The sequence below is a fragment of the Notamacropus eugenii genome, chromosome 2 (assembly GCF_028372415.1).
Source record: "Notamacropus eugenii isolate mMacEug1 chromosome 2, mMacEug1.pri_v2, whole genome shotgun sequence".
Taxonomy (NCBI): Eukaryota; Metazoa; Chordata; class Mammalia; order Diprotodontia; family Macropodidae; genus Notamacropus; species Notamacropus eugenii.
Window position 1 is genome coordinate 371,339,678 of NC_092873.1, and position 26,122 is coordinate 371,365,799.

Genomic DNA, 26,122 nt, shown 5'->3' on the forward strand with positions numbered 1-26,122 from the left:
AAGAAATTTCCCTTTGTAAAAGATAATGGTTATAAAGTGGTTAAATGGAATTGCTGTGCTACTGAATGGTGGCCCCTAATACTGGGGGAAACTGCCAAAAGAGTCTTGAGCTGATGGGATTAGAGGAGATATCCCCAAAACTCCTCAAGGTACCCTAAAACCCTTAGAGGGCAGATATTACAAGCCTGGCTCTGGGAGAAAGAGCCACAGTATAGTTGCTACAGGAGTAAGGTAGAAGATGAGCCCCATGCTCAGGATTCATGGTTGGTTCTCGAATGTCCCCAGGACCAAGGACTGTGTTGCAGCTTATGGCTGACTGTGCCTGGAAAAGCTGCTTTCTCAGTAGGCTCACTGGGGCCCTGAATAGTTTGGAACATCTCTCCCTTGACTCTCATTAAGCTAGTAAAAGATTTCCAACCTCCAGAAGGAATATAGCACACAGCAGGCAAGACTGAGAGTTGACCTCTCAAGTCCCTGGCTGCTTTTTCTACTTTATGCTTCTTTCCATGAATGCAGGTGACCAAAGAGAAATTCTGAGAAATGAACTGGCTGCCTTGGCACCTACCCAAACGTGCTATGAGGAAAGTGTTTGAAGCCTTTGAAGTCTCACATAAATGCAAGTTATTATTATTATTATATTTTTGAACCTCTCCTTATTTTGTCTAGAGCTAGGCAAACCAAAGGGCTCAATCTTGATTCCCTATAGGCTGTCTCAGCATTATATAAACAAAACCATAGATAGTTCTGCCTTACAGACCTGAAAGGAAGGGGACTTTCTGAGTGAGAGACAAGAGGCCAACAGGAGAGATTTCTCCCAAAATTAACTGTTTCTCAAAAAATATGTCATCTCTCAGAGAAACACACCGGAGGATGCTTCAGCTGAAAGGATTAAGAAAACGTAAGCCTGTACTCACCTGTCAGGTCATCCAGGTTTTCCAGTTAAGAAAACAGTTCAGATCAGAGATAAAATGAAACACAGATATAGCAGTTCAGCTAAGTGTCTTTGCATTTATTTAAAGTACAGTTGGTTATTGTTTTATTACATTTTATGACTTTAAGCATCTCTTTTGTGGTAGAAGAAACCAATACCTTGTCTACAACTGATATTTTGTACTTCTAATTTAGTGGAAGCATGGTAAAAACTAAAAATCAATTTTTTAAGGTTCTCTAGAAATATTTTTAGAAGTATTTCACCAGTCTAAATCCTTTCTAGATCCCTTCCCTTTGGGAAAATGGAAAGAACAAAGACTACAGCTTTCCTCTGAAATGGAATGAGGATAATAATCAAATGACCCTTGTCCTGATAGCGACTTCCTACCCTTCTTTTTTAGAATTCAAGGTTGAGATACATAGCACAAGAAAGAACCCTTAAGAGATGTGGCCCAGGAAGGAACTTCATAGTGACAACTCTGGAATAGTTACCCACAACTCTATTTTAACATACTATAATCTTTTCCTTTTTCAAGATACCTAAAACTGTCTTGGGGTTATGTCAGTTATGTCACTGGGCATCAGGGTCTATGCTAGTTTGAATATCTCTCTCTCTCTTAGAAATGTCTTGGATATAGATTAATGTTAACTACAATAAAACCGTTTCTGGTAGATTTGGATCTAAATAGAAGAATAGAGTATCAGTATTAGTATTTTTTCCCTTCAACAATCCCTTTCAGTGACTATCCTAGATATAAGCTCTACTTATTTTTTTGTAAAGACTTTCCTCAGGGGGCGGAGCCAAGATGGCGGAGTAGAAAGATGCACATACACTACCTCCGAACCCACTACCCATAAAATATCTGTAAAAAAAGAACCACCGGGGAATTCTGGAGCAGCAGAAGCCACAGAACAACGGAGCGGAGGAGATTTCTGCTCCAGAGAGCCTGAAAACCTCTCGCAAAAGGTCCCTCACACCCGGGACCCGGAGCAGAGCCCAACCCTGCCTCGGTGGCACAGCGCGGAAAGGAGTGGATCCAAGCAGGCTTCAGGGACGGAATCTCCAGCAGCCACGTGGGTCCCCCACCCACAGGTGACAAGGGTCGGTGAGAGGGTCTCTTTGGCGGGTCGAGAGGGGTGTGGGGTGCCCCCATAACTCAGGCCCCCTCAGGAGGCAGCAGCGGAGGCAGGAGCAGACCAGGGCTCCCCAAGCAAGCAGGAGCCCGGATCCATTGTTGAAGGTCTCTGCATAAACCCCCTGAGGGAACTGAGCCTGTGAGGCGGCCCTGCCCCCACCTGAGCACCTGAACTTGATCTCACACTGAATAGCAGCCCTGCCTCCGCCAAAAGCCCTGAGGCTGGGAAGCAGCATTTGAATCTCAGTCCCCAAACGCTGGCTGGGAGGATCTGGAGGCCAAGTGGTGTGAAGTGAATATTCAGAAGGCAAGTCACTGGCTGGGAAAATGCCCAGAAAAGGGAAAAGAAATAAGACTATAGAAGGTTACTTTCTTGGTGAACAGGCATTTCCTCCCTTCCTTTCTGATGAGGAAGAACAATGCTTACCATCAGGGAAACACACAGAAGTCAAGGCTTCTGTATCCCAGCACACTCAATGGGCTCAGGCCATGGAAGAGCTCAAAAAGGATTCTGAAAATCAAGTTAAGAGAGGTGGAGGAAAAACTGGGAAGAGAAATGAGTGACATGCAAGCAAAGCATGAAAAACACGTAAACACCCTGCTAAAGGAGACCCAAAAAAATGCTGAAGAAAATAACACCTTGAAAAATAGGCTAACCCAATTGGCAAAAGAGGTCCAAAAAGCCAATGAGGAGAAGAATGCTTTCAAAAGCAGAATTAGCCAAATGGAAAAGGAGATTCAAAAGCTCACTGAAGAAAATAGTTCTTTCAAAATTAGAATGGAACAGATGGAGGCTAATGACTTCATGAGAAACCAAGAAATCACAAAACAAAACCAAAAGAATGAAAAAATGGAAGATAATGTGAAATATCTCATTGGAAAAACAACTGACCTGGAGAATAGATCCAGGAGAGACAATTTAAAAATTATGGGCCTACCTGAAAGCCATGATAAAAAAAAAAAAAAGACTTTCCTCAGGCCTCTGGAGAGAAAGTACTGTGAGTCAGGTGGTGTGAGAAAAGCCTGATCCTCCCCTGTCTTTGGGGCCAGTCTCACCACCTGGATGAAAATGATTGCTTGAGCCCAGAGTGATAAGTTTTTTGTGGCAGAAGACTCCTTCTCAATTCAGGCTCTGGGTGAGATCTTGGGGGCATCTCCAGGACTGGAAGGATCGAATTCAATCAACTACAGTGCTTAATACCTTTCTGGAGGCTGCACAAATGCTTGGAGTTCATATGAGTTCGATTTACTATTATTTTTTTATTTACTCTGCCTGTCTTATCCTTGAGCAGGTTCAGTCCTCCATCTGAAATGCCCTATAGTCTTGCAGGGATTCACTGGAAAAAAACAGGATGATGTTTTTGTTACAAGGACTCTTGGAGATTCTGCACAATTCTCCATCTACATACATTGCCAAGGATCTGTTTTATGGGCTGAAAGGATCCATGAGAAAAAGCTTCCTCCAAGACAATTTGGTTTCTTACCTGGTAGTGAAGGGTCATTTTCAGTCCATCCTTAATCCCTGGTGGGAGAACTAAATATTCTTGAGAGCTCATTTGGGATAAGACTTTCATTCTGAAACATTTTTTCCCTTTCCTTTTTCTTCCCTCCTTCTGTTTTACTTTTAATTTTATTTATTCTTGTTTGGCATTAGGACAGGCTCTTAAAAGTACTATGGTGGTGGTAACCTATTAAAACTTAGTAAAAAAAATATTGTTTGCTTCCTTATTTGCTTAATTTTGTATTTGGGTTGAGCATAATAACCCTTCTGGCCCATCAGCTGAGGTATAGGTGAACCCTCTCAAAATTAAGTGTAACTAGAGGCCCTGGTCTTTCTGCCAGTGCAGTTAAAAAGAAAAGTACTAAACACCTAGATTGTATTCATTCTCATTTAGATTGTTTTCCGGTCATATGTGATTTGGGGCTATAGGGTTGGTACTCTGAGACAAAGTATTTTAAACAAAAAGTCCCTTTACTGGTTGCAGAGGTGAAAAAGAAAATGGATTTGTAAGATGTACAAAAGGGCTGAAGTACCCCCATCTTCCTCTCTTTTCCTTTCCAGCTTCAAATTATGTCAGAATTGATTTGAGAGTTGAGTTGGAAGGAGGGATTCTAACTCTATTTCCCACCCTGGCACCATGTCATCTAAAGCAAATGCTCTACTTAGGCAAGTTTAAGCCTGGGTTTGGGGCTGCTTCTTTTGTATTTGTTCTTTCCTGATCACAGATGAACAATTACTTATCCTGAGAGGGACATGACGGGACTTGAAGGTGAGTTTGTGAATCAAGGAAGCCATGAAGGCTTGAGTTCAGTGAGATAAATGATGGATGGCAGCAGCTGGAGCTTGAACAGGCTGGTGACAGGGGAGGAATACCTAGCACCTACTTCAGCACTTTGGAAGAGGATGGTGGGGGAAAAGCTTGCTCTGTGCCTGACCACTATATTAGCAGATGTACAGTGTTGATCCAAGGTAAAACTACAAAATGCTTAATCAGCAGTTCTACAAACTATTTTGTTCTGAGGAAGCAAAAGTATCAGCATCCTAGCATCCTGGTACATCCATGTTTTGAATCTTACTTTTAGTATTTTTGTGTGTAGGAATAAATTACTAGCCCTTTACCTGATTTTATTGTACACTGAGTACCTTTTCTACCCCAAGGGAAGGAAGGTGAATGGACATCAAAAATGAACCAAAATATGTGGAAATAAAAGGAGCCCAGCACCCACTTCATTAGAGGCCCAGTTCTTCAGCACTGAAACCAATTCAAATTGCACACCTGGATACAAAGTACAGAACAAGGAGTAGGTACAATATACCAACAGTCCTGGGAGCTCAGCAACCATTCCTCAAGATCAGAAAAGTATAGTTTTAAGTAAGTTTGTCAGTCTCTACGATCAGATGAAAATGCCATAAACCTTCAGTCCACAAGTTAGTCTGTTCTTCTCTAAAATTCATTTACCACACTCCACAATGATCCCTTTCCAAATAAAAATAGGTAACCAAAGACAAAAATCCAAGGATATAAGGAATCATATTGCTTCTTCAATGAAGTAAAGCTCAGCAACATACAAATAAATCCCTGTAACAGGGAATTACATCATGTTCTTGCTTTTTTCTAAAAAGGAGCCCAATGCTAGGCTGAAATCAGGAGAAGCAGTATAATCTTTTAACTTTCTGTTTTTTAAAGCATTTGCTTTAAAGGTAAAGTACAAGCAAACCCAATAAGATTTTTAAAGTATGTGAAGAGTAGGCAAGACAAAAGAAACAGAAAGAAGAAGTTAATAAATCTTACTATTGTAGAATGAGTACCATGTTTAAAGTGAAAAAACTTATCACACCTAGGTTCAAATCCTGACTTTGTCGCTTAGTAGTTGTGTGACTCTATAAATCAATTCCATTTCTACACTTTAATTTCTTCATCTGCAAAATGAAAGGGTTGAGCTAAAAGATCTCTATGATTCTTTCAAGATTTAAGCACTGTGATTCAATGTAAAATAAAACTGTGTGTTCTATATTTGCTAAAATGTGGGTGATACCAAAGAAAAGATGACATTAAAACATCCAAGAACAGAGTCCTACAATTAATCTGAAATTATCCAAGGGACTAAGATCTTGAAATTGAGTTAATGTATTTCTGAAACCATGGAGACAATAAATTTGGATGGAAGAAGAGGAGAAAAATGGGGAAAACATTTTGTGTAGGTGGAGAGTGAAGTAAATTAAGTATAAACATCTGGGGATTCAAGAGCATCTGTTCAGGTAAACAGAAACTAGTGTGATGCTGAATATGAAAGAGAAAGAAAGAATAAATGGAGTGAGGTCCTGAATGAAACAAGAATGTATATACCTTGATGTTACCTAGAACATAGTTTTGTTAAAAGTTTGGCTTTGGACTAAAAGCTTTACCTTTTCAAACTTTTCTAAGTGATTTTACACGCTTTTCAAGACTTCTCAAACCAAGAACTAGCATTATTTATAAGGAAGGAACACTGGTAGTGTTCCTAAACTGGTACACTTTACCAGTGTAGTTTTCCTAAACATAACAGGAATCAAAAAAAGAATGCTCAACATCACTATTATTACTGGGAATTCTAACAACAGTAGCAAAATTAGAAAAAACTTAAGGGAATATGCATTGGCAAAGAGGAAGCAAACTATTTTTATAAATAACATGATAGTTTTAAAGGAAAATATACTAAAGAATCTAAAGGGCAGCTAGATGGCACAGTACGGGCCTTGGAACCAGGAAGATTTTACTTCCTAAGTTTAACTACAGCCTCAGACACTGAGTAGCTGCATCATCCTAGCCAAGTCATTTAACAGTTTGCCTCACTTTCTCAACTGTAAAATGAGTTGGAGAAGCAAACAGCAAACCATTAAGATATCTTTACCAAGAAAATCCCTAAACGGGGTCAGTAAAAGTCAGACGCCACTCAACAATAAATAGCAGGATACAAAACATAGCTACAAAATTAAACTGCAATTCTATATACAACTACACTAAATTCTATATACTACTACTACTATATATTAGTAAAAACAAGGGAAAATATAATGAGACATGGCCACTTAACAGAATGATAAAATGCACTAAACGCCTTTAGAATAATTTGGAAAGGCATATACAAACACTTAACACTACACCACACACATAACTAACGACATAGGACAAACAAAAATACCAAAATCTCTGTGGAAAAGAAAATCAAACCAATGACGATGCAAAACAAAATCAGAACAAAAAAAAAATCCAAAAATCTCCAAATGCCTAACGTAAAAAATGACCGCAAATTCCAACACCTAATGAAAAACTTACATAAACCGAACCAACCCACAAAAAAAAAAAAAAAGCTAAACATTTTTCTTCTTCTCAAACGAAAAAAATAAATAGGAGAGCCACTCAGCCTGCGTTCTCTTCCTCTCACCCTTCCCGAAGGAAAGGAAGAACGATCATCAATGGTAAGTAACAACTGCCCACAAGCAGCGTCACAAACCGGCTTCACGCTCAGAAGAGAACGCTACAGCTCCTCCTCGTGGTCACCTCCGTGATACACTTTCAGCCACAATTCTCTAGTAACATACTATAGAAATGATCCCTGAAAGTATAGTCTTAACCAGCGCTCTCCCGACGCGCCCGACACAGCACACCCCGCACACTGTTACCTCACGGCGACTTTTCCATACCCTCCCCGTTTCCACCCCAAAGCGAAGCGCCGCGTCTCCCCGAACAAGCACGCCAACGCGCAAGCCCCACACAGCTCGTCCCCCCAGCCGGACGCGGTTCGGGACCCCGAAAGCCTCCCGAGTGCTCATTAGCATACTGCCTCCCGACAGCCAATCACGCGCGGAAGCTGCTTTTCAACCCGGAACAACAGACAAAGGGAGGCCGGCCTTCGAGTTCTCGCGCTGTTCGGCAGAGAAAAGCAGGCTTTGTCACTGAATGGTCGCTCTAGGGCCCTGCCTAGTCCAGGCTTCTAGCTCTAAATCCGAGGACCCCTATATCCTTGAGTACAGACACACTGTTTAGTGTTTAAAGCCCTTCACAATCTGGACTTATCCTACCTTTCCAGCCTTATTCCACATTCCTTTTCATTCACTCCAAACTAGACTTTTTATATTGTTTCCCACACCTGGCACCCCATCTCTCATCTCCATGCTCTGCACTAGCTGATGAGAGGATTTCTCTCATATTAGTAACTAATTATTGAGATTAAGGTTTTCCCTTTCTATTTTCAGAAATAACCCCCTGTAGGTTACAGAGCCAATCTCTGCTGATAGATGAGATTGCCCTAAACCTCAGGTTACATACTCGGGTGGGACCCACCCAACTACCAAACCTTACCAAGAGAATCTGATCTAGGTGAATTCTGGCCTACTGTGTTCTACTCAGGCATGCTTGGGTGGAGGTAGATTCCTTTGTCTAGACTGCCCAAGGTGGAGGGGAGGTCTGGGTACATAGGAGTAAGTGTAACATAAAGTCAGGTCCCACCCCACCCCCCAGCCCCTCCTTAGAATCTGCCCACCTCATATCATAATATTTTTTCTCATTAATTGTTAACCAATCAGAGGTGAGTTCGGTCAGGAACACCCACTCGTCCAAGGGCCTATAAAATGTTGGCCTCCCTGATTCATCTCTGGTTTAGGAGAGAAAGCCAGATGACTATCATTTTGTTAATTACCTACTATTCATAATTAAGAAAATTGATTATTAAATACCCAGAAACTATGTCTTTTGAATTTTTCGTTTGTTACAGTTACTCTCATGCCTCAAATGAATTCCCTCCTCACCTACACATATTAGAATTCCTAGCTTTTTTTAAGGCTCAGGTCAAGTGCTACCTTTTCCACCAAGCATTTTCTGATTCCCTAGTTGCTATTTCCTTCCTTACCAAATTATGTTCTAATCTTTTCACTTTTGTTTTTGTATACTTAGCACAATGTCTGGCACGTAATAAAAGCTTAAAAAATGCTTGTTGACGATTCTAATTCTTCATGCTTTTCACACCTCTGTCTGAAGGAAATTTTTAGTTAATCACTGTTAATCATCATTGATCTTCAGGAAGACTAAGAAAACTAAACCTGGAAATTACAGGGATTCCTTATAGAGAAATTATAGCTTAAATTATAAAGTTAATAAAGATCAGAAGTGGAATATGAACCCAGGTCTTCCCAACTCTAAATCCTATATTCTCATCTATTAAACCATACTACTTATAAAAAGAAAAAAGAAATCAATCTTTTTTCCCAAAGTTAAAGGAAAGTAGTAATTCACTTTGTGTTTTGTGTTTGGTTTTCTTTTCCTCCAGGGAAAAGAACCATTATTAATAACAAATAGTTACGTGAAAGTGCCCTAACCCCAAATGACATCGAGTCACTGATCATTTTTCTCCAATGAACAAAGTGGGTGAAATGTCACAATATATCACTACATACATGTTTTATTATCTTCATGATTTTAAAACACTTTTACATCACCACAAATCTTCTAATATACCAGAGAACACTATATTAGAAATAAAATGCCTTGGGAATCAACTGCAGTATGATTTAGTTCTGCATGTCATTTTCAACTGATTTCAAAAATGAAATAAATCATATTTTCAGGATTGATGCGGACCTCAGAAGTCATCTAATCCATCTCCCTCATTTTACAAATGAAGAGACTGAAGACCTGAGGGGCCCATCATCACTTGATACAGGCTTGCCATACTTGGCAAAGCTTTGTTTAAAAACAATTCATAGCATGTCCCTTAAAACCTCTATTTGAATAATATAGATTTGGTAGTCTAAAAAAATATATCTACAACCACATTTTATAAAGGTTTCCAGTTCAGGACTTCCCAAGAAACTTCATAGTACACTGTCTCTGATTTTGCTTCCATAATTTTATCTATCTACTGATATTCTGAATCTTATTTATTAACATCTCTATATTGTGCTTACCTTTCTTCAGAATTTTTTTCACTTTAACATAGTTTCCTTGTTTGACATATTCATGGAACCTCTGAGCTTCCAGAGACTCATTCCTTAATGAACCAAGCTGTACAGGACAGGGAATTGAAAGCTGAACAGCTCGTGACATCCTGTTCTCACATACACACATGAAAGAAACAAAATTTTAAAAAAACTAATGAGAATATATCAGGAATAGAATGAGTCAAATTACTCAATTTATTAATGACAAGTCTTTCCCTTAATTTAATATTAGGACAAAAGCCTGAATGTTAAAGATCATACTATAAAAATTTTAGAAGCTATAAAAGGCAAATATAGCAATAAAATAAAAAAATATTAGGTGAAATAAAAAACTTCTCATTATAAAAAGACATAATTCCATAAATTGAAGGACTAGAAAATGAAGAGTACTTAATTTTCCACTTAATTTTTCCACTAACGTCCTTTCTGATACCTCATTATGGCATGAAATTGATCCTGGATTCTCTAATGCTCTGCCAAGTCCTACAAAGATTTGAAAGGCTTCCAGTATTAAACAGATACTGAGAAAATCAAACAAAGTTCTGGGAAAGCCACCTAGCCATATTCTAGAAGCTCATCAAATAAGTAAGGTGAAGTGGTCACTTTTGAAGTGCTGAAATAAGGCTTAAGTATCTGCAAATAAAATAGGAAACCATAATTTGGGGTTAGACACCTAAGTAAAACTAACAGGCTGCGATCAAAATATGACAAAAATAGCAGGGGAAAGAAAATATGGTCTAGCTCTCACACATAATTCACAGACAGAGGAAAAAGGATACCAGACTAAGCGTCACTGGTAAATCCAAAGAGAAACTACAATGGGTCTCCTTTTCCAGTCCAAGTTGAAACTGAAGAGATAAAAAAGTGCTAAGGGTACCAGGGAAGGGGTCTAACCAGGAAGGCTCAAAGAAACTTTCTAGGGTGAAGATAAGGGCTGAGGCCTGCAGCTGCGTACCATGGCCGAGAGTTCAAGATAGGGATGAACCTACAGCTGTGTCACAGATTCTGTATGGACTTACACAGCCTTCCATGTGAAGATGGAGAAGAGGGGAAAACATGGGAAAGACTATATTTCCTTCCCTCTGACTCTGAGAAAGCTTTTCTGGTGCAGAGAGGGACTGAATCCCAGAGTTCAAGTACCAAGGCACCAAAGTTAGTTTCATATAAGACATGGTAGCTACCACTGCAAAGGAAAGGAGAGCTCAGAATGTAATATTCCAAAGGGCAAAGATAAAGCTTTTTAAAACCAAGGATTATGTACCTGAGTGTAATCCTATAGGGGACAAATGGGCCTTTACTGTAACATAAGACTTACAAGCATTTCTGATGAAAAGACCCAGAGCTAAGTAGAAACTTCAAAATACAAACCAAATTACCAAGGAAATATTTTTAAAAAATCTACTGAAGCAATTGTAAAGGACTATAATTGTCATCAAGGTTCATAGAACGAGTTAAACAAGACAGAGGTCTGGGAATGGTTTTGTTCTAACAGTTTTAAAAGAGAAAAGAAGAAAAGAGGATAGAACTTAATGTCTCACATTATCAGGACACTAAAGAAGAGAAGCAGTATGGCAGAAATCACTTTTAGATCAATATCATACCACATGCCAAGGTAAGTTCCAAATGGATACAGTACTTAAGAGATAAAAAAAAAATCACATCACAAACCCATTAGAGGAGAAAGGAAGGGTAGTTATCATAACTATGGATGGGGGTAGAATTTGTGACTATATAAGCGGCAGAGAGGATCACAAGAAACAAAACAGACAATGTTGATTATGTAAAATCAAAAAGGTTTTGTGCAAACAAAATTACTGCATTTAAAATGAGAACAAAACAGTAAACTGTGGGGGTAAGAACTTTGCAGCAAGTTTCTCTGATAAAGGTTTCACTTCAAAGACATATAAGGAACTGACTTATGAGATATTCCCCAAATGATAAATGGTGAAAGGATATGAACAGTTATTTCTCCAAGAAAGAAATTCAAGCTATCAACAGATATTTTCAAGTGTTCTAAATCACTAATAGAGAAACACATATTAAAGCAACTCTAAGATCCCACCTCATTCCCATCAGATTGGCAAAGAAGATAAAAAGGAAAAGTGATCATTGTTGGATGGTTTGTAGGAAAATAAAATCACTAAAGTACTATTAATAGAGTTGTAAAATTGTCCAGACATTCTGGGAAGCAATTTGGTTCTATAATCAAAAACTCACTAAACTTTTGAGCCAGAAATACTACTACTAGGCCTACACTCCAAAGAGTTGTAAAAAAGGGCAACATGACCCACATGTAAAAAAATATTTATAGCAATTATTTTTTATAGTAGCAAAAAACTGGAAACCCAACAACTGTGTGATTGTTGGGCAAAATATGAACATAACAGAATACTGCTGACATGAGAAATGAAAAAAAGGACGCTCTCAGAGAAACCTAACGAGACTTCCATGAACTGATGCAGAATGTAGTATCCTGAAGAACAATTTATACAATAATAACAAAACTGTAAAGAAAAACAACTTTTAGTTGTTTTTAAGATCTCTTAATGTGATGATTAATCATTACATGATTCCAGACAATAGATGATAAAACATGCTATCCACATCCTGGTAGTGGGATGATGAACTCAAAGTACAAAATGAAGTTTATGTTTTCAGGTATGGCCAAAGTGGAGATTGTTTTGCCTAATTATGTGATGATGACTTGTGACCCAGACTTACCTTTTCTTTCTTTCAACTGGGGCGGGGGGGGGGGGGGGGTTAGGGAGGAAGTTATATGGGAAAAGAGGGCTAGAAATAAATTAATAACATCTTAAAAAACATGAAAAGATGGTCATTGATGCATTTAAAAATGCACAGAAGGTCAAAAGAAAACAAGCTTAACACCTTTGAAAAGAATGTTACCTCATTTACCTGGAGGGAGAAGAAAGCGGTAAGTGGTAAAGATTTGCAGCTGCATGTGCAATTCTTTTTTTCTGTTTTGCTTTGTGTATGGAAATAATCTTATTTGATATCTGTTAAGATCAGAATTTTTTTAAAAATAAATATATTTTTTATTGTTTGTTTTCAGTTCTTAACAATCACTTCTGCTTTAAATTTTCTCTCCCTCTCTTCCTTCTCCCTCCCCAAGACAGCATGCACTCTTACTTACTTATTAAACACATTTTCACATTAGTCATGTTGCATAGAAGAATTAAAATGGATGGAAGAAACCATGAGAAAAACCAAATCAAAACAAAAAACTGTCTGCTTCATTTTACATTCAATTCTATAGTTCTTTCTTTGGAGGTGGATGGCATTTTGCATCGAGTCCTTTGGAAATGTTTTAGATCCTTGCATAGCTTTGAAGGGCTAAGTCTACTGGAAACAGTCCTTGCACACTGCTGTTGCTACTATGTATAATGTTCTCCTGCTTCTGCTCATTTCACTCAGGATCAGTTCAAATAAGTCTTTCCAGGTTTTTCTGAAGTCCACCTGTTCATTATTTCATATACCACAATTTGTTCAACCATTCCCCTTCCAGTTCTTGGCCACCACAAAAAGAGCTGCTATAAATATTTTTTGTACATGTGGGTCCTTTCCCCATTTTTATGATCTCTTTGGAACACAGCCCTAGAAATCATATTGCTGGGTCAAAGGGTATGCATATTTTTGTAGCTCTTTGGGCATAGTTCCAAATTGTTCTCCAGAATGGTTGGATCAGCTCACAGCTCCACCAGCAACGAATTAGTGTTCCAACTCTCCCTTATCTTCTCCAACCTTTATCATCTTCCTGTTTTGTCATGTTAGCTAACCTGACAGGTATGATGTGGTACCTCAGAGTTGTTTTGATTTGCATCTCTCTAATCAATAGTGAAAAGTAAAGATTTTTTTTAAAAAAAGCTTTTCAACCATAGGTCTAGTATATCCTAAGGCAGAGGTAGGAAACCTTCAGCCCTGAGGCCACATAGTCCTCAAGTGCAGCCCTTTGACTGAATCCAAACTCACTGTTCTGTGAAGTTCGGATTCAGTAAAAGGACTGTATTTGAGGACCTAGAGGGCCACATGTGACCTTGAGGCTGCAGGTTCCTCACCCCTGTCCTAAAGTAATTATTAGGGAACACTAATTTTTATTAGAATAAAAAGAACAGACAATAAAGGAAATTTGAGAAACATTTTAAAACTTAATCTATCATTCCCACTAAAGAAAGGTGATCAGAGAATAAGAAGAAATAGTTTTCAAAAGAAGAAGATATCGGTAATAAATAAAACTGAAAAAGTTTCAGAATTACTAACTGCTAAAAGCCCCCAGAAACTGTTTGTTTAATGCCATCTGCATAACACTGCAATATAGGAAGTACTGAATAAAATCATCCATGAGTGAATATTAACCTATTTACTGAACCTATAAATATCAGAGTCTGCAGACTGGTTTAGTTAAGGGTTAAATAAGAAATTCAGGAAATGATGAACAATGGCAGCTTTATTTTTTGTTTTGCTTTTAATTAACCTTGATTCCCTCATCCATGAAGCCTCTAATCCAAATTCCTAATGAGCTAATAATGGTCATCAGGGTAAAGGGTAAGCCCATATGTTCTGAGAAATCTTCTCAGTTAAAATCATTAAGAGCAAGCCCCAAAATCTGCGTAGTTGGCTAAAAAGAGTCAGACTCTTTCCCAAACAGTCTTTTCTCCCTTCAACTGTTCTCCATTACTTTGTTCAAAGATACTAATCTCAAAGCATACATCTGGGAATTTAGGACACATAACACCCTTTTTGCCCATCAATCACTGCCCCCAAATCCCTATAGCACTGAGGAAAAACTGGTGAAACATCAATGGCATCACCAGAGATGAGACCTTTCCAATATGTAAAGGGAAAACTGCAGATTCTTAGGTGGACATTGCAACTCCCCCAAAATGATTTGATTCTGTAGTCTCTTGCCATACATGACCAAGTCACCTGCAGGTCCAAAGTTGGACTCATGCTAGAAGAACCAAAGCATCTTCCCACCCCCCACCTCAAATTTTGGTTTGTTATAAGAGAATATCCTTAAATAAATCTCATAAGGATACAAACAAATTCTGCGCATCTTTTATTTCTCCTGTGAGGAACTCTGGCTTCAGCACAAAAGCACCCATTTAGAAAGTATTACTGTTAAATAAGGCAGAAATGGGATAAGAGGGTCTGATTACTTCTTGTGAACTACTAAATAAAAATCAAAGAAATGCTAAATAAAGTTAGTTCACTAATGAAAAGAAAAATAAAAAATTTTAAAGCCTCGAGGTAACCCTTTTCTCATCAGGAAGGCAAAGGTGGAAAACTCATTGTTGGAGGGGTAAAGCTGTGAGATGTTCAAAATCCATTCTGGAAAATAATATGGAATTATACAAGAAACAATACTAACATGTTCACAGCCTTTAACTGCTAGGACCATATCCTAAAAAGTATAACAAGAAAAAATCTATGTGCACAAAACTGTATATAGCAACAATTTATAATAAGAAGAACCTGGAAACAAAAAGGATTTGATAATTGGGGAGAAGCTGAACAAATTATCACATATGAATGGGGCAGATTGCATTATTGGACTATAAAGGAGTACAAACATGAAGATGTCACAGAAACATAGGAAAATTTGCTAACGAAATGATATAGAGACAAGACAAAGACAAAAGAACAATGACTCAACAACATACAACTAAATATTGAGAAGGCAATAAAGTTTCAGTCAAATAAGAAAACTTAAGGCTAAATAATTCTTTCTGTTAACAAGCAACAAACTGTTTTTTCTTAATAATTACTTTATTTGTTTTCAGTGTTCTATAATTACTTCCATGTATCTTAGATTTTTTTTCCCCTCCCTCCCTCCTCTCTCCCCACTCCCTTCCCAAGACAGCTTGCAATCTTATATAGGTTCTACATATACATTCCTATTAAATACAATTTCACCATAGTCATGCTGAATAGAAGAATTAAAATGAATGGGAGAAATCACAGAAAAAAAAAAAAAACATTACACAAAAGAAAATGGTCTACTTCATTCTGCAATCCAATTCCATAGTTCTTTCTCTGGATGTGGAAGGCGTTTTGCCTCAAAAGTCCACTGGGAATTTTTTAGGTCCTTGCATTGCTATGAAGGACTAAGTCTACCAGAAAAATTCCTCTCACTATGGTTGTTGCTGTGTACAAAGTTCTCCTGGTTCTGCTCCTTTCACTCAGCATCAGTTCATATAAGTCTTTCCAGGCCTCTCTGAAGTCCTCCTGTTCATTATTTCTTATAGTACAACAGTATTTCACTACATTCACATACCACAACATGTTTAGCCATTCCCCAATTGATGGACGTCCCCTCTATTTCCAGTTCTTGGCCACCACAAAGAGATTTGCTGTAAATATTTTTTGTACATGTGGGACCCTTCCCCATTTTTCTGATGTCTTTGGGATACAGTCCTAAAGGCAATATTGCTGGGTCAAAGGGTATGCACATTTTTGTAGCATAGTTCCAAATTGCTCTCCAGAATGGTTGGATCAGCTCACAGTTCCACCAACAATGAATTAGTGTTCCAACTCTCCCACATCGCCAGTGTTTATCATCTTCCTGTTTCGTCATGTAAGCCAATCTGACAGGCATGATGTGGTACCTCAGAGTTGTTCTGATTTGCATCTTTCCAATCAACAGCAATTTAGAGCATTTTTTCACATGACTATAGATAGCTTTTATTTCTTCCTCTGAAAACTGCCTGTCCATATCCTTTGGCCATTTATCAATTGGGGAATGACTTGTATTCTTGTACATTTGACTCAGTTCTCTATACATTTTAGAAATGAGGCCTTTATCACAGGCACTAGTTGCAAAATTTTTTTCCCAGTTTTCTGCTTCCCTCCTAATCTTGGTTGTATTGGGTTTGTTTGTGCAAAAACTTTTCAATTTAATGTAATCAAAATTATCCACTTTGCACTTCATAATGTTTTCTATCTCTTGCTTAGTCAAAAATTTCTCCATTCTCCATAAATCTGACACACTGTTCCTTGCTCCATTAATTTGTTTATAGTATCAATCTTTATACCTAGATCATATACCCATTTGGACTTTATTCTTGTGTATGGTGTCAGGCATTGGTGTATGCCCAGTTTCCACCACACTGTTATGTTATCCTGTTTTCCCAGCAATTTTTGTCAAATAGTGAGTTCTTATCCCAGAAACTGGGGTCCTTGAGTTTATCAAACATTAGATTGCTATATTTATTGACTACTGAAGCAACAAACTGTTAAAACTTTATGGGGGAATACTTTGTAGGTGCAGGAGGGGCAGTTTGACTGGAATAATTTTTTAACACAAAGGGTTACTTATAGCCCCAAAGAGTCTGACAGTTAAATGTTTACAGAAACTTCATAACAAGATCTATTTTTTGTTACAAGATTAGAAGAAAATGCAAACATGGTCCCCCCACTACTAACACAAATTATGCAGTCTAGTTTCCCACATTTGAGAAATCACAGGAGTTAACTCATGTAAACTATCCAATGGATAAACCTCACCCTGGGAAAACTACCTTCATGACCAAGGCATCTCCCCTGTCAGCTAAGTATGAATTACAATAACCACACACATCAACCCTTCACAAGCAAATCAGTTTACATCCATGATCACACCTTCCCAAAATCTGAAAAGTTTTACTTATACATAGTATAAATACTATGAATAATATTCAAATGTTGTGGTTTCATAGATTTCACCACCCCACCCCACAACATACGCTTCCTGAGTCTTTCCCACAGAGAACTAGAGACATCTGTTTTACATATTACCAGCCTCCCTTTCAACATCATGCAATGTCAGGAGCTTGTTCTGCCTCCAGTAGTTGGCTGGTCAGCCCCTGCTGCCCCTAGTCTGCAGGATGAGATATGTTCCCTCCCTTTGGCATGGCCTTCACACCTCATAAACCACTTTCTTAGGGGAGTCATTTTGTTCAATTCTCATGAACATTCCAACAAAGGCCAAAGTCATTATATCCTCTAAGGAAACTTCATTTCAAAAATTTCCTCACGCACAGAAAAAAAGGAAAGAGCAGACTCCAACCAGTGCTCTTCTATCTGATATCTCTAAAGAACCATTATTTTTGCACTTTTTGTAAAATTAACTAAAATCTGTCTTGTATTATTACCCTCAATGGGAGGCCTTTTCCATTTTCTGTAGAGGCGTTGAAAAACCCACTTAGGTTGTTCCTAGTGAAAATCTTGGGTGGAGGCATGAATTAGTGAGATTTTTTGTGAAAATGCTCTCGAGCCTGAATTCAATCCTGTAAACCCTAGGACTAAAGCTTTGGGCTCCAGTTTTGGCACTTCATTTTAGAAAATTCTACCAAACATATGCAACCCTAAACAGGAAACAGATTATATTGCCTTTATTTTAACCTTTCTTCCAGGAAAGAATCTTTGTTAAAATTGTACCACATTCTGATCTGATAACTCACAACTAACCTGTCCACCCAAGACACCAATAACTTTTTCTATTAAAATGTTTATTTCCTTGAAAAATACAAAAATAAATTTAAAAATCACAAAATCTATCTTCTTGTTATAAAATATCAACAGAGGAGCACAGCCTTTTCCTACCACAGAACATAGAGCTGAGTTTGTTTTATTTTAGGAAAATCATATGGACTCAGGACATCCAATGTAGAATGGATAAACCTTAGTCCTGGGAATGCCACCTTTATGACTATAGCACCTATTCTACAAGATAAATATGACAGGCCTCTCTCTGTTCCCTACTACCATCTCTGCCACCAACATCTTTGAACATTTACCACACTAAATTCATGGTCACTCCTACAAAAACTGACCTCTGGAGACACTCCAGAATAGCTAAACACACCAAGGGAATAAAACGCTACCACAGTGTTGGAGGACTTGAGGAAACATCTTCCAGGCAGCTGTGTATGAAGCAAAAAGGACAGTTATTTTATAGTCCAAGGAATCTTACTTCATTTACTTACTCCACACCCCTATAATGGTAATTTAAATGGGAAGAGCTTTCCCATCCATTAATAGGCCCATGTGACCTGCTTAAATCACATGGAAGCCTAAGTCACATACGGTGAGAGGAGCTTGCACCAAATAGGCAGAACAGGAAGAGTAGAGCAGAACTGGGAGGAAGTTGGCAAGAGCAGCTAAGAGTGGAGGGAGGAGAAGAAACAGGCAAGCAGACAGCTAGGCTCCTGAGTGTTTGTTTGTGGGAAGGCCCCAGCAGGCAAGGTGGGAGGGGTTGGAGAAAGCTTGGGAATGGCTTTGTCCTTTGCAGTGCTAATATGTATTGACTTCTTGGTTATTATGACAGATTTGGTTTTCTGGCGTTGGGATTTGGCTTTCTGTGTCTGAAAAAATGTTTTTCTTCTGCCTTCTTTGTGGAGAATCTGTTATACTTTGCAATTCAGAACTACACCAGCACATTCAAAAACATATTCATAGTCCCCACTGGTGCTATGAATATTGCCTCAGTGATACAACCCCCTATAATCAATCAATTGCTGATTTACTGAAGGTTCCCTTTCTGAAAATTTCATCAGCCTCATATTCTCTAGATAAGACATTTCTATATTGGTTTCTCAACCCTATGCAGCAATAGAATTGGCTACCATCTTGATAGTGAATGTGTCATTACAGCTGCAAACTTAACTTAAGGTAAGCATAACCAGTGGCCTCTAGAAGTTTTGAGCTGGTCATGGTGATCCAGATGTACTGACCCCAGAAATTTTCCCAAATGTTACAAAGGCTGGCACATAATTTGTGAGTGTGGATAAAATGGGAGGCGGAAGGGGGTGTGAGGAACTGTCCATAACATGACCTCAAGTTCAAATTCTAGCAAGCTGCAATCTCTCAGATTATCAGTTTTCTTATCTATAGGATATAGTACCTATCTCCTGTGAATAGTAACCACAGGATTTTGTAGAGTACAAATACAGCACTTTCATTTTGATACCTCTCCTACACGTTCACACTTTGAGCACTGTTTGCACATGGTCACCAATAACTTATTCTTTCAGGAGCAACTGACTCCCTGGACAGGACAGAGTACAACCTTCTAGATACCTACTAGAACTTTGGAGACGTAGAACACCCATAAAGCTGAGCCCTGATCAACCTACATGCTACTTCTTGATATACATATTCTATAGCCTTACTGTCTTTTCATTTACATTCCCTATATTCCTATTCCATTATAAAAGGGTATTATTCCACTATAAAGCACAGAACAACTGACATCATAATTTACCTTGTGATGAAGTAGAGGTACACCTTGTATTAAGATATTAGGTACCTGGCTAGATCTTTCCATAGAACTAAATATGTCAGTACTTTTTGTGATCTGAAATTATTCAGTTTCATTTCTGATCACCCTGTTTTATTGTAGATTATCTTCACTCTACCCCTATTCTTTGGCAGAGCTAATCAGCAAATGCATCCTTGTGCCTTTTTTTTTTTTTGTGGAGATAGCCTGGCATAGTTTTGCTGGAGTGACAGATAATTATGACAGTTTCAGTAAGACCCAGATTCAAATCCTACTTCAGATATTAACTAGCTGTGTGGCTCTGAGCAAGTCAATTAACCTCAGCCTCAATTTTCTTAGTATTAAATGATTTAAATTTTATAAACTGCTGTTGTCAGCTATTATTAATGTTCCTTTTATCTATAAAATGAGGATAATAATAGCTGTAGTTCTTAAGTCCAAGGGCTATCATGAGGTTCAAAAGAAGGAAAGATGTAAAGTGCTCTGCAAACTTTAAAGATATTGTCCACTCTTTATCAGTGTGGGTAATTTTCAGGCTAGAAATTCTTTTCATCAATGTATATCAGCAGCTTTTCTCAGAATGTTGCCTAGGATTACCAAGAGAGAAAGTGACAACACAGGCAGTATGGATCAAACGTAGACCTTCAATCTATCTAGGTCTTCTCCAAAGCTTACCCTCTATCTACTATATGTTGCTTTGCAAAGTGCTATATCAATGTTAGTTAATTATTATTAACCATACTGGGCTATTATTATTCCCCCAATTTAACTGATATTTCATCTTCCTGCCTCCATGAATTTGCTTAAGCTGTCAACCTTGTCTGCAATGTCATTCCCTATTCATCTGCACCAGAATCTTTATCTTTCTTCAAGGTTTAGTTTAGGCTTCAACTCCTTAGAAGTTGAATGTTGAAAGTTGAAGCCTTCCCTAACAACCCTTCCCCTGCCCTCAAATTACTAAGGATATCTTCCTCTTCAATTTTTCTGGGTCAGCCCTGATCCTGGCAACCAAGTCTCCAGGCCTTTCTCATTAGAGGCTATGTCCAGATGAGACCCTCCTCAAATTGCCAGTACCTGCCTAAAATCACACTTTGACTTGCTTCTACCTGCCATAAAACAGACCTCCTAGGGCCTCACAGTTCACATCATCATTTGTCATGTGGAGACCTTCAATCTCTCCACTCCTCAGTTCTTTTCTAAGTTCCACCATTCCCATTAACTCCCTTTTATATTTTGTCTTCCCCTATCATAATGTAAACTCCTTGAGATTAGGGACTATCTTGTTTTGTTGTTTCTTTTGTGTCCCCAGCACTTTAGACAGTAATTGTCACATTAGCAGCACTCAATAAATGCTCTATTTTCTCCTGTCTGATCTCATTCTCTTTTGATGGATCTTCATTCAGGTCAAACCTACCAATCATGGGTATCCCTCAGGTGTCTGTTCCGCATTCACTTTTCTCCTTTCTAAATTATTTCACTTGGTGATTGATCTCATTAAACTCTTACATGGATTTAATTATCACCTCTATACACATGATTGCTAAATCTATAGGACAGTTTTAATCTGGCTCCTGAGTTTGTCTCCCATCACCAGTTGTCTCTTGGACATCCTGAATTCAATGTCTAAAATAGAATTCATTATGCTTCCTATCTTTCAGTCTTGAGCCTTATCTTTCCAAGTTCCTATTTCTGTAGAGGGCACCACCATCTTCTTGGTTACCCAGGCTCATTAACCTCAACATAATCCTTGAGTCCTTGCTCACTCAACTCATAAGTCCATTCTTCAACTCAAAACATTCAAAACCACTTTAGGGTTACACCACATGTAAATAGAAGGTATTCTAAGAGGAAAAGATCTAATATCAAAGGGGACCAGGGAAGGCTTCCTACAGAAAGTAAGTTTAGAACCAAATCTTTAAAGTCAGGAAAGAGAAGAAGCAGAAATAAAAAGGGGAGAGCATTCCAGACATGAACAACACAATCTCCTCAGCGAAAAATGACCCTCTTCATCACAGTATTTCCCTATCAGGTAAAAAAAAAATCAAAAAGCATTGTAAAAAAAAAAAAGTTCCAGTCATCTCCATAGCCTCACATATGCAAGCTACTTAGCACATTCTTACCTATTTAAAAAAAAAAAGCACCATTTGAAAGACCACATTTGTGTGTGTGTGTGGAAAAAAGAACAAATTTCAAAAAATCATTTTAAAGACTTTTGAAAGGCTTTCCTCTTAAACGTGTATTTACCAAAGTACTCCTTTCCCAATGGATGTTAGAATAAATTTTATTTTAATGTATGCACCTCTTTTTAATCATAATTTCAGAATGGGTTTTCTAGTTGCTTTTAGTCTTCTAGGGGGTTACAAGTCCTTCCCATTGCTTCTTCCTTCCTACTTTGTGTTTGCCAAATGTGCAATAAAGCTCCTTATCCATCAAGTTGCAGCTGTTTAAACTATTATAGAACAAAATATCATCTAAACTGGGTGGCTTCCCAATCATGGTGACTGACCGTTGTCCTAAGTGACAACTCTACTGAGCACAATTAGAGTTCAATGAAATACAACAAAATTCTGTGTCCTGCACTAGAGACACAAGGATAGACACCTTCTGTTGTAGTTAGAGAGCAGGGGGATTTGGAGAAAGTAACTTGTATACTTTACAATGTAAGATCTTGATATAGCCATAGCCACCAAATTCAGTTCAAATTTCCTGATCCTTGGAGGGACCTAACAATATTAAACATTACCTCAAGTAAATACAAGTAAAACCTTATCATTGTTTCTACTCTACCCCCTTTTTTAGTTCTAACTAGTTCTTCTAAAACTTAGGGTAAAATTCCTTTGTGAAAATGCAGTTTCTAGACATGCAGTATATTTATTACATTACAATATTTATTACTGTGTAGTATTTATTAAGTATATGCTACACTTTCAATATTCTTTAGGTATACTTATCAATCAATCAACAAACATTTAGTAAAGTACTATGTGCTAAGTAATGAAGATACAGTGACAATTTTAAAATAGTCCTCTTCCCCAAGGAGTTTACATCCTTAATGGGGAAGCTTCCCTTAAAACCTACAATTCTTAATTGGAAGATAGTGTTTAATTAATGACTGTGTTGATGGCACTGAGATTAACGAGCCTGAGTGATCAAGAGGATGATGGTACCCTCCACAGAAATAAGAACTTGGAAAGAGAAGGCTTGAGGATGAAACGTAGGAAACAGGATGATATTCCTGATGAAAAGCTCTTGTGTGGCCAAAGTGGTCATGATTCCAGTCCTGTTCCTGACACTAAGAAGTGTCCTTGAATAATAATAACAGAAGGTCCAAAGGAATATACAGTGGAAGTGGTAGTGGAGGGGAGAAACAGGTATATAAATAACTAATACAGGAGGGAGTTTCACAAGAAATCCGTAGACAATTACTGAATTTGGGGATAGGGAAAGTTGTGAAAAGGTAGCACCTGAATTGGGCCTTGAAAGAAGTGAAAAATCTAGAGTGCAAAGGCATGAAGACAAGGGAAGACAGGATGAAAATGAGGAAAGTCCATTTTCTGCTGGAATTCAAGAATAAGAGAAGGGAAACAATGTAAGACAAATAATAATTAATAATAAAAATGTTTGGCTCCAAAGAAAAGATGTAAGAAAACATCTCCCCTGTTCCTCTGCAGAGGATGGGGTTCACAAGTGTGAATATAACATTAGAATTTTTCAAGTTGTTGATCAGTCTTATTAAATTTTGTCCTTCACCTCTTTTCCTTTCTTTTAGAGAAATACTTTTATGTATAAAGGTTAATTCTCTGGGATAAGGGAGAGAGTACAATACAGGAAGAAATCTAAATTTGGAAAATGTAAAAACAAAAGGTATCAATAAAATCTATTTTTAAAAACAGGAGTTTCAGGAAAGTGGTGGGAACTGAAGATAGATTACAAGGAGTTGAGAAAATGACAGCTTAAAAGTACAGTAGGGCCTAGAGAAATTATTTTTAGGATAGGGAAGAGCATGTTTGCAGGAAGGAACCAGCAGATTTGAGAAAGCCTGAAGCTATATGTCACATCTATCTAGTACACTTCCACAAACCTTATCTTTTGCAATCTAACAACAATCCTTTGAGATAGCTTTTGCTGGCATTTCATATTAAGAATCATGAAAGGCCTAGAATAAAGAATTTCCCTAAGGTGACCCAGCTAATATCCTACAAGGTTGACACAAATGAGAAAACTGACAGGCAACCAGGCAAGATGTGGCTATTTAACATGTTCTAAAAGTGCTTCATATATATTAACTTGTTTGATCAAGCATATTAAGCTATTCAAGCAAGCCTACCGACACTGAAAGTCTGTATGTACGTGTGTGTGTATGAAGAGGCATTTTAGTTTAGTGGAAAATGCACTGGAATTGGAATCTGAGGGCCTGAGTTTAAAATCTTATCTTTGTTACTACCACATGATAATTGGTACTCTTGAGATATTAGGTTAGAACTTGACAGACTACCTTAAAATTTTCCAAAATGAACCCCCCTTTTTATTTTTAAATTTTAATTTATTTTCAGTTTTTAACATTTACTTACATGAAATTTTGCATTTCAAATTTTCTCCCCATCTCCCCCCTCTCCCCACCTCAGGACAGCATGTATTCGGATTACACTTTCCTCCAATTCTCCCTCCCTTCTATCCCCTCAGTCCTTTTTCCCCTTCCCTTCTATTGTCCTGTAGGGTAAGAGAGATTTCTATAACATATTGCCTATATATCTTATTTCCTAGTAGTATGTAAAAACAATTTTTAACATTCATTTTTAAAGCTCTGAGTTCCACATTTTCTCCCTTCCCCTCTCCCCATCCACCCTCATTGGGGAGGCAAGCAATTTGATATAGGTTATACAGACATATTCATGAAAACCACTTCTATAAGTCATGTTGTGAAAGACTATATTTCCCTTTATCCTTCCCACCCTCCATTTATTCTATTCTCTCCTTCCACCTGTCCCTCTACAAAAGTGTTTGTTTCCAATTACCAATCTCCTGTCCCTTCTATTATTCCCCCCCTTCATCCCCTTCCCTCCTACTTTCCTGTAGGGTAAGATAAACTTCCATACGCAATTGAGTGTGTATGTTATACCTTCCTAAAGCCAAATTCAACGAATGTAAGACTCACTTATTCCCTCTCATCTTCCCCTTCTTCCCCTCCACTGCAAAAGCTCTTTCTTATCTCTTTTATGTGAGATGATTATTACACTCTTCCTCTCCCTTTCTCTTCCTAATACATTCCTCTCAACACTTAATTTTCTTTTTTAGATATCATCCCTTCATATTCAGCTCATCCTGTGCCCTCTGCCTCGCTCTCTATATATATATTTATACACACATACACATGCATACATATACACACACACACACATATTCCCTCCAACTACCCTAATATTGAGAGAGGTTTCATGAGTTACAAATATCATCTTTCCATGTAGGAATGTAAATAGTTCAATTTTAATGAGTCCCTTATGGTTTCTCTTTCTTGTTTACCTTTTCATGCTTCTCTTCATTCTTCCATTTGAAAGTCAAATTGTCTATTTAACTCTAGTCTTTTAATCAAGAATGCTTGAAGGTTCTCTATCTCACTGAATATTCATTTTTTTTCCTTAAAATATTATACTCAGTATTGCTGGGTAGGTGGTTATAATCCTAGCTCCTTCTGTCCTCTGGAATATCATATTCTAAGCCCTCTGATCCTTTAATGCAGAAGCTGCTAAATACTGTGTTATTCTAACAGTGCCTCCACAATACTTGAATTGTTTCTTTCTGGCTACTTGCAATACGTTCTCCTTGACCTGGGAACTCTGAAATTTGGCTATGTATTCCTGGGAGTTTTCATTTGGGGATCTCTTTCAGGAGGTTATCAGTGAATCCTTTCAATTTCTATTTTACCCTCTGGTTCTAGAACATCAGGGCAGTTTTTCTTGATAATTTCTTGAAAGATGATGTCTAGGTTCTTTTTCTGATCATAGCAGATAGTTCAATAGTTTTTAAATTATCTCTCCTGGATCCATTTCTCAGGTCAGCTGTTTTTCCAATGAGATACTTCACAATGTCTTCTATTTTTTCATTCTTTTGGTTTTGTTTTACAATTTCTTGATTTCTCACAAAGTCATTAGCTTCCATTTGCTCCACTCTAACTTTGAAAGAATTATTTTCTTCAGTGAGCTTTTGGACCTCTTTTTCCATTTGGCCCATTCTGTTTTTTATGACATTCTTCTCCTCATTGGCTTTTTGGACCTCTTTTGCCATTTGGATTAGTCTAATTTTAAAAGT

General features: G+C 37.8%; 1 protein-coding gene and 2 non-coding genes across 7 annotated transcripts in view; all 3 read right to left on the reverse strand.

Annotated features, from left to right (window-relative positions):
• The window catches only part of TEX14 (testis expressed 14, intercellular bridge forming factor), a 143,717-nt gene that overhangs the window by 106,905 nt on the left and 10,690 nt on the right, over positions 1-26,122 (reverse strand). For all 5 annotated transcript variants that reach the window (XR_011975288.1, XM_072646846.1, XM_072646845.1 and 2 more), the window contains exon 2: positions 9,511-9,650. Coding sequence is in view for 4 of the 5 variants with exons in the window: in XM_072646846.1 (XP_072502947.1) it covers positions 9,511-9,650 (140 nt within the window). In the remaining variant the exon portion in view is untranslated. The remainder of the gene's footprint in view (positions 1-9,510; positions 9,651-26,122) is intronic.
• LOC140530481 (small nucleolar RNA U3) lies at positions 6,963-7,179 on the reverse strand. The gene has a single exon (XR_011975920.1). It is a non-coding gene; the product is annotated as a small nucleolar RNA U3 (small nucleolar RNA).
• LOC140530476 (U1 spliceosomal RNA) lies at positions 16,947-17,115 on the reverse strand. The gene has a single exon (XR_011975916.1). It is a non-coding gene; the product is annotated as a U1 spliceosomal RNA (small nuclear RNA).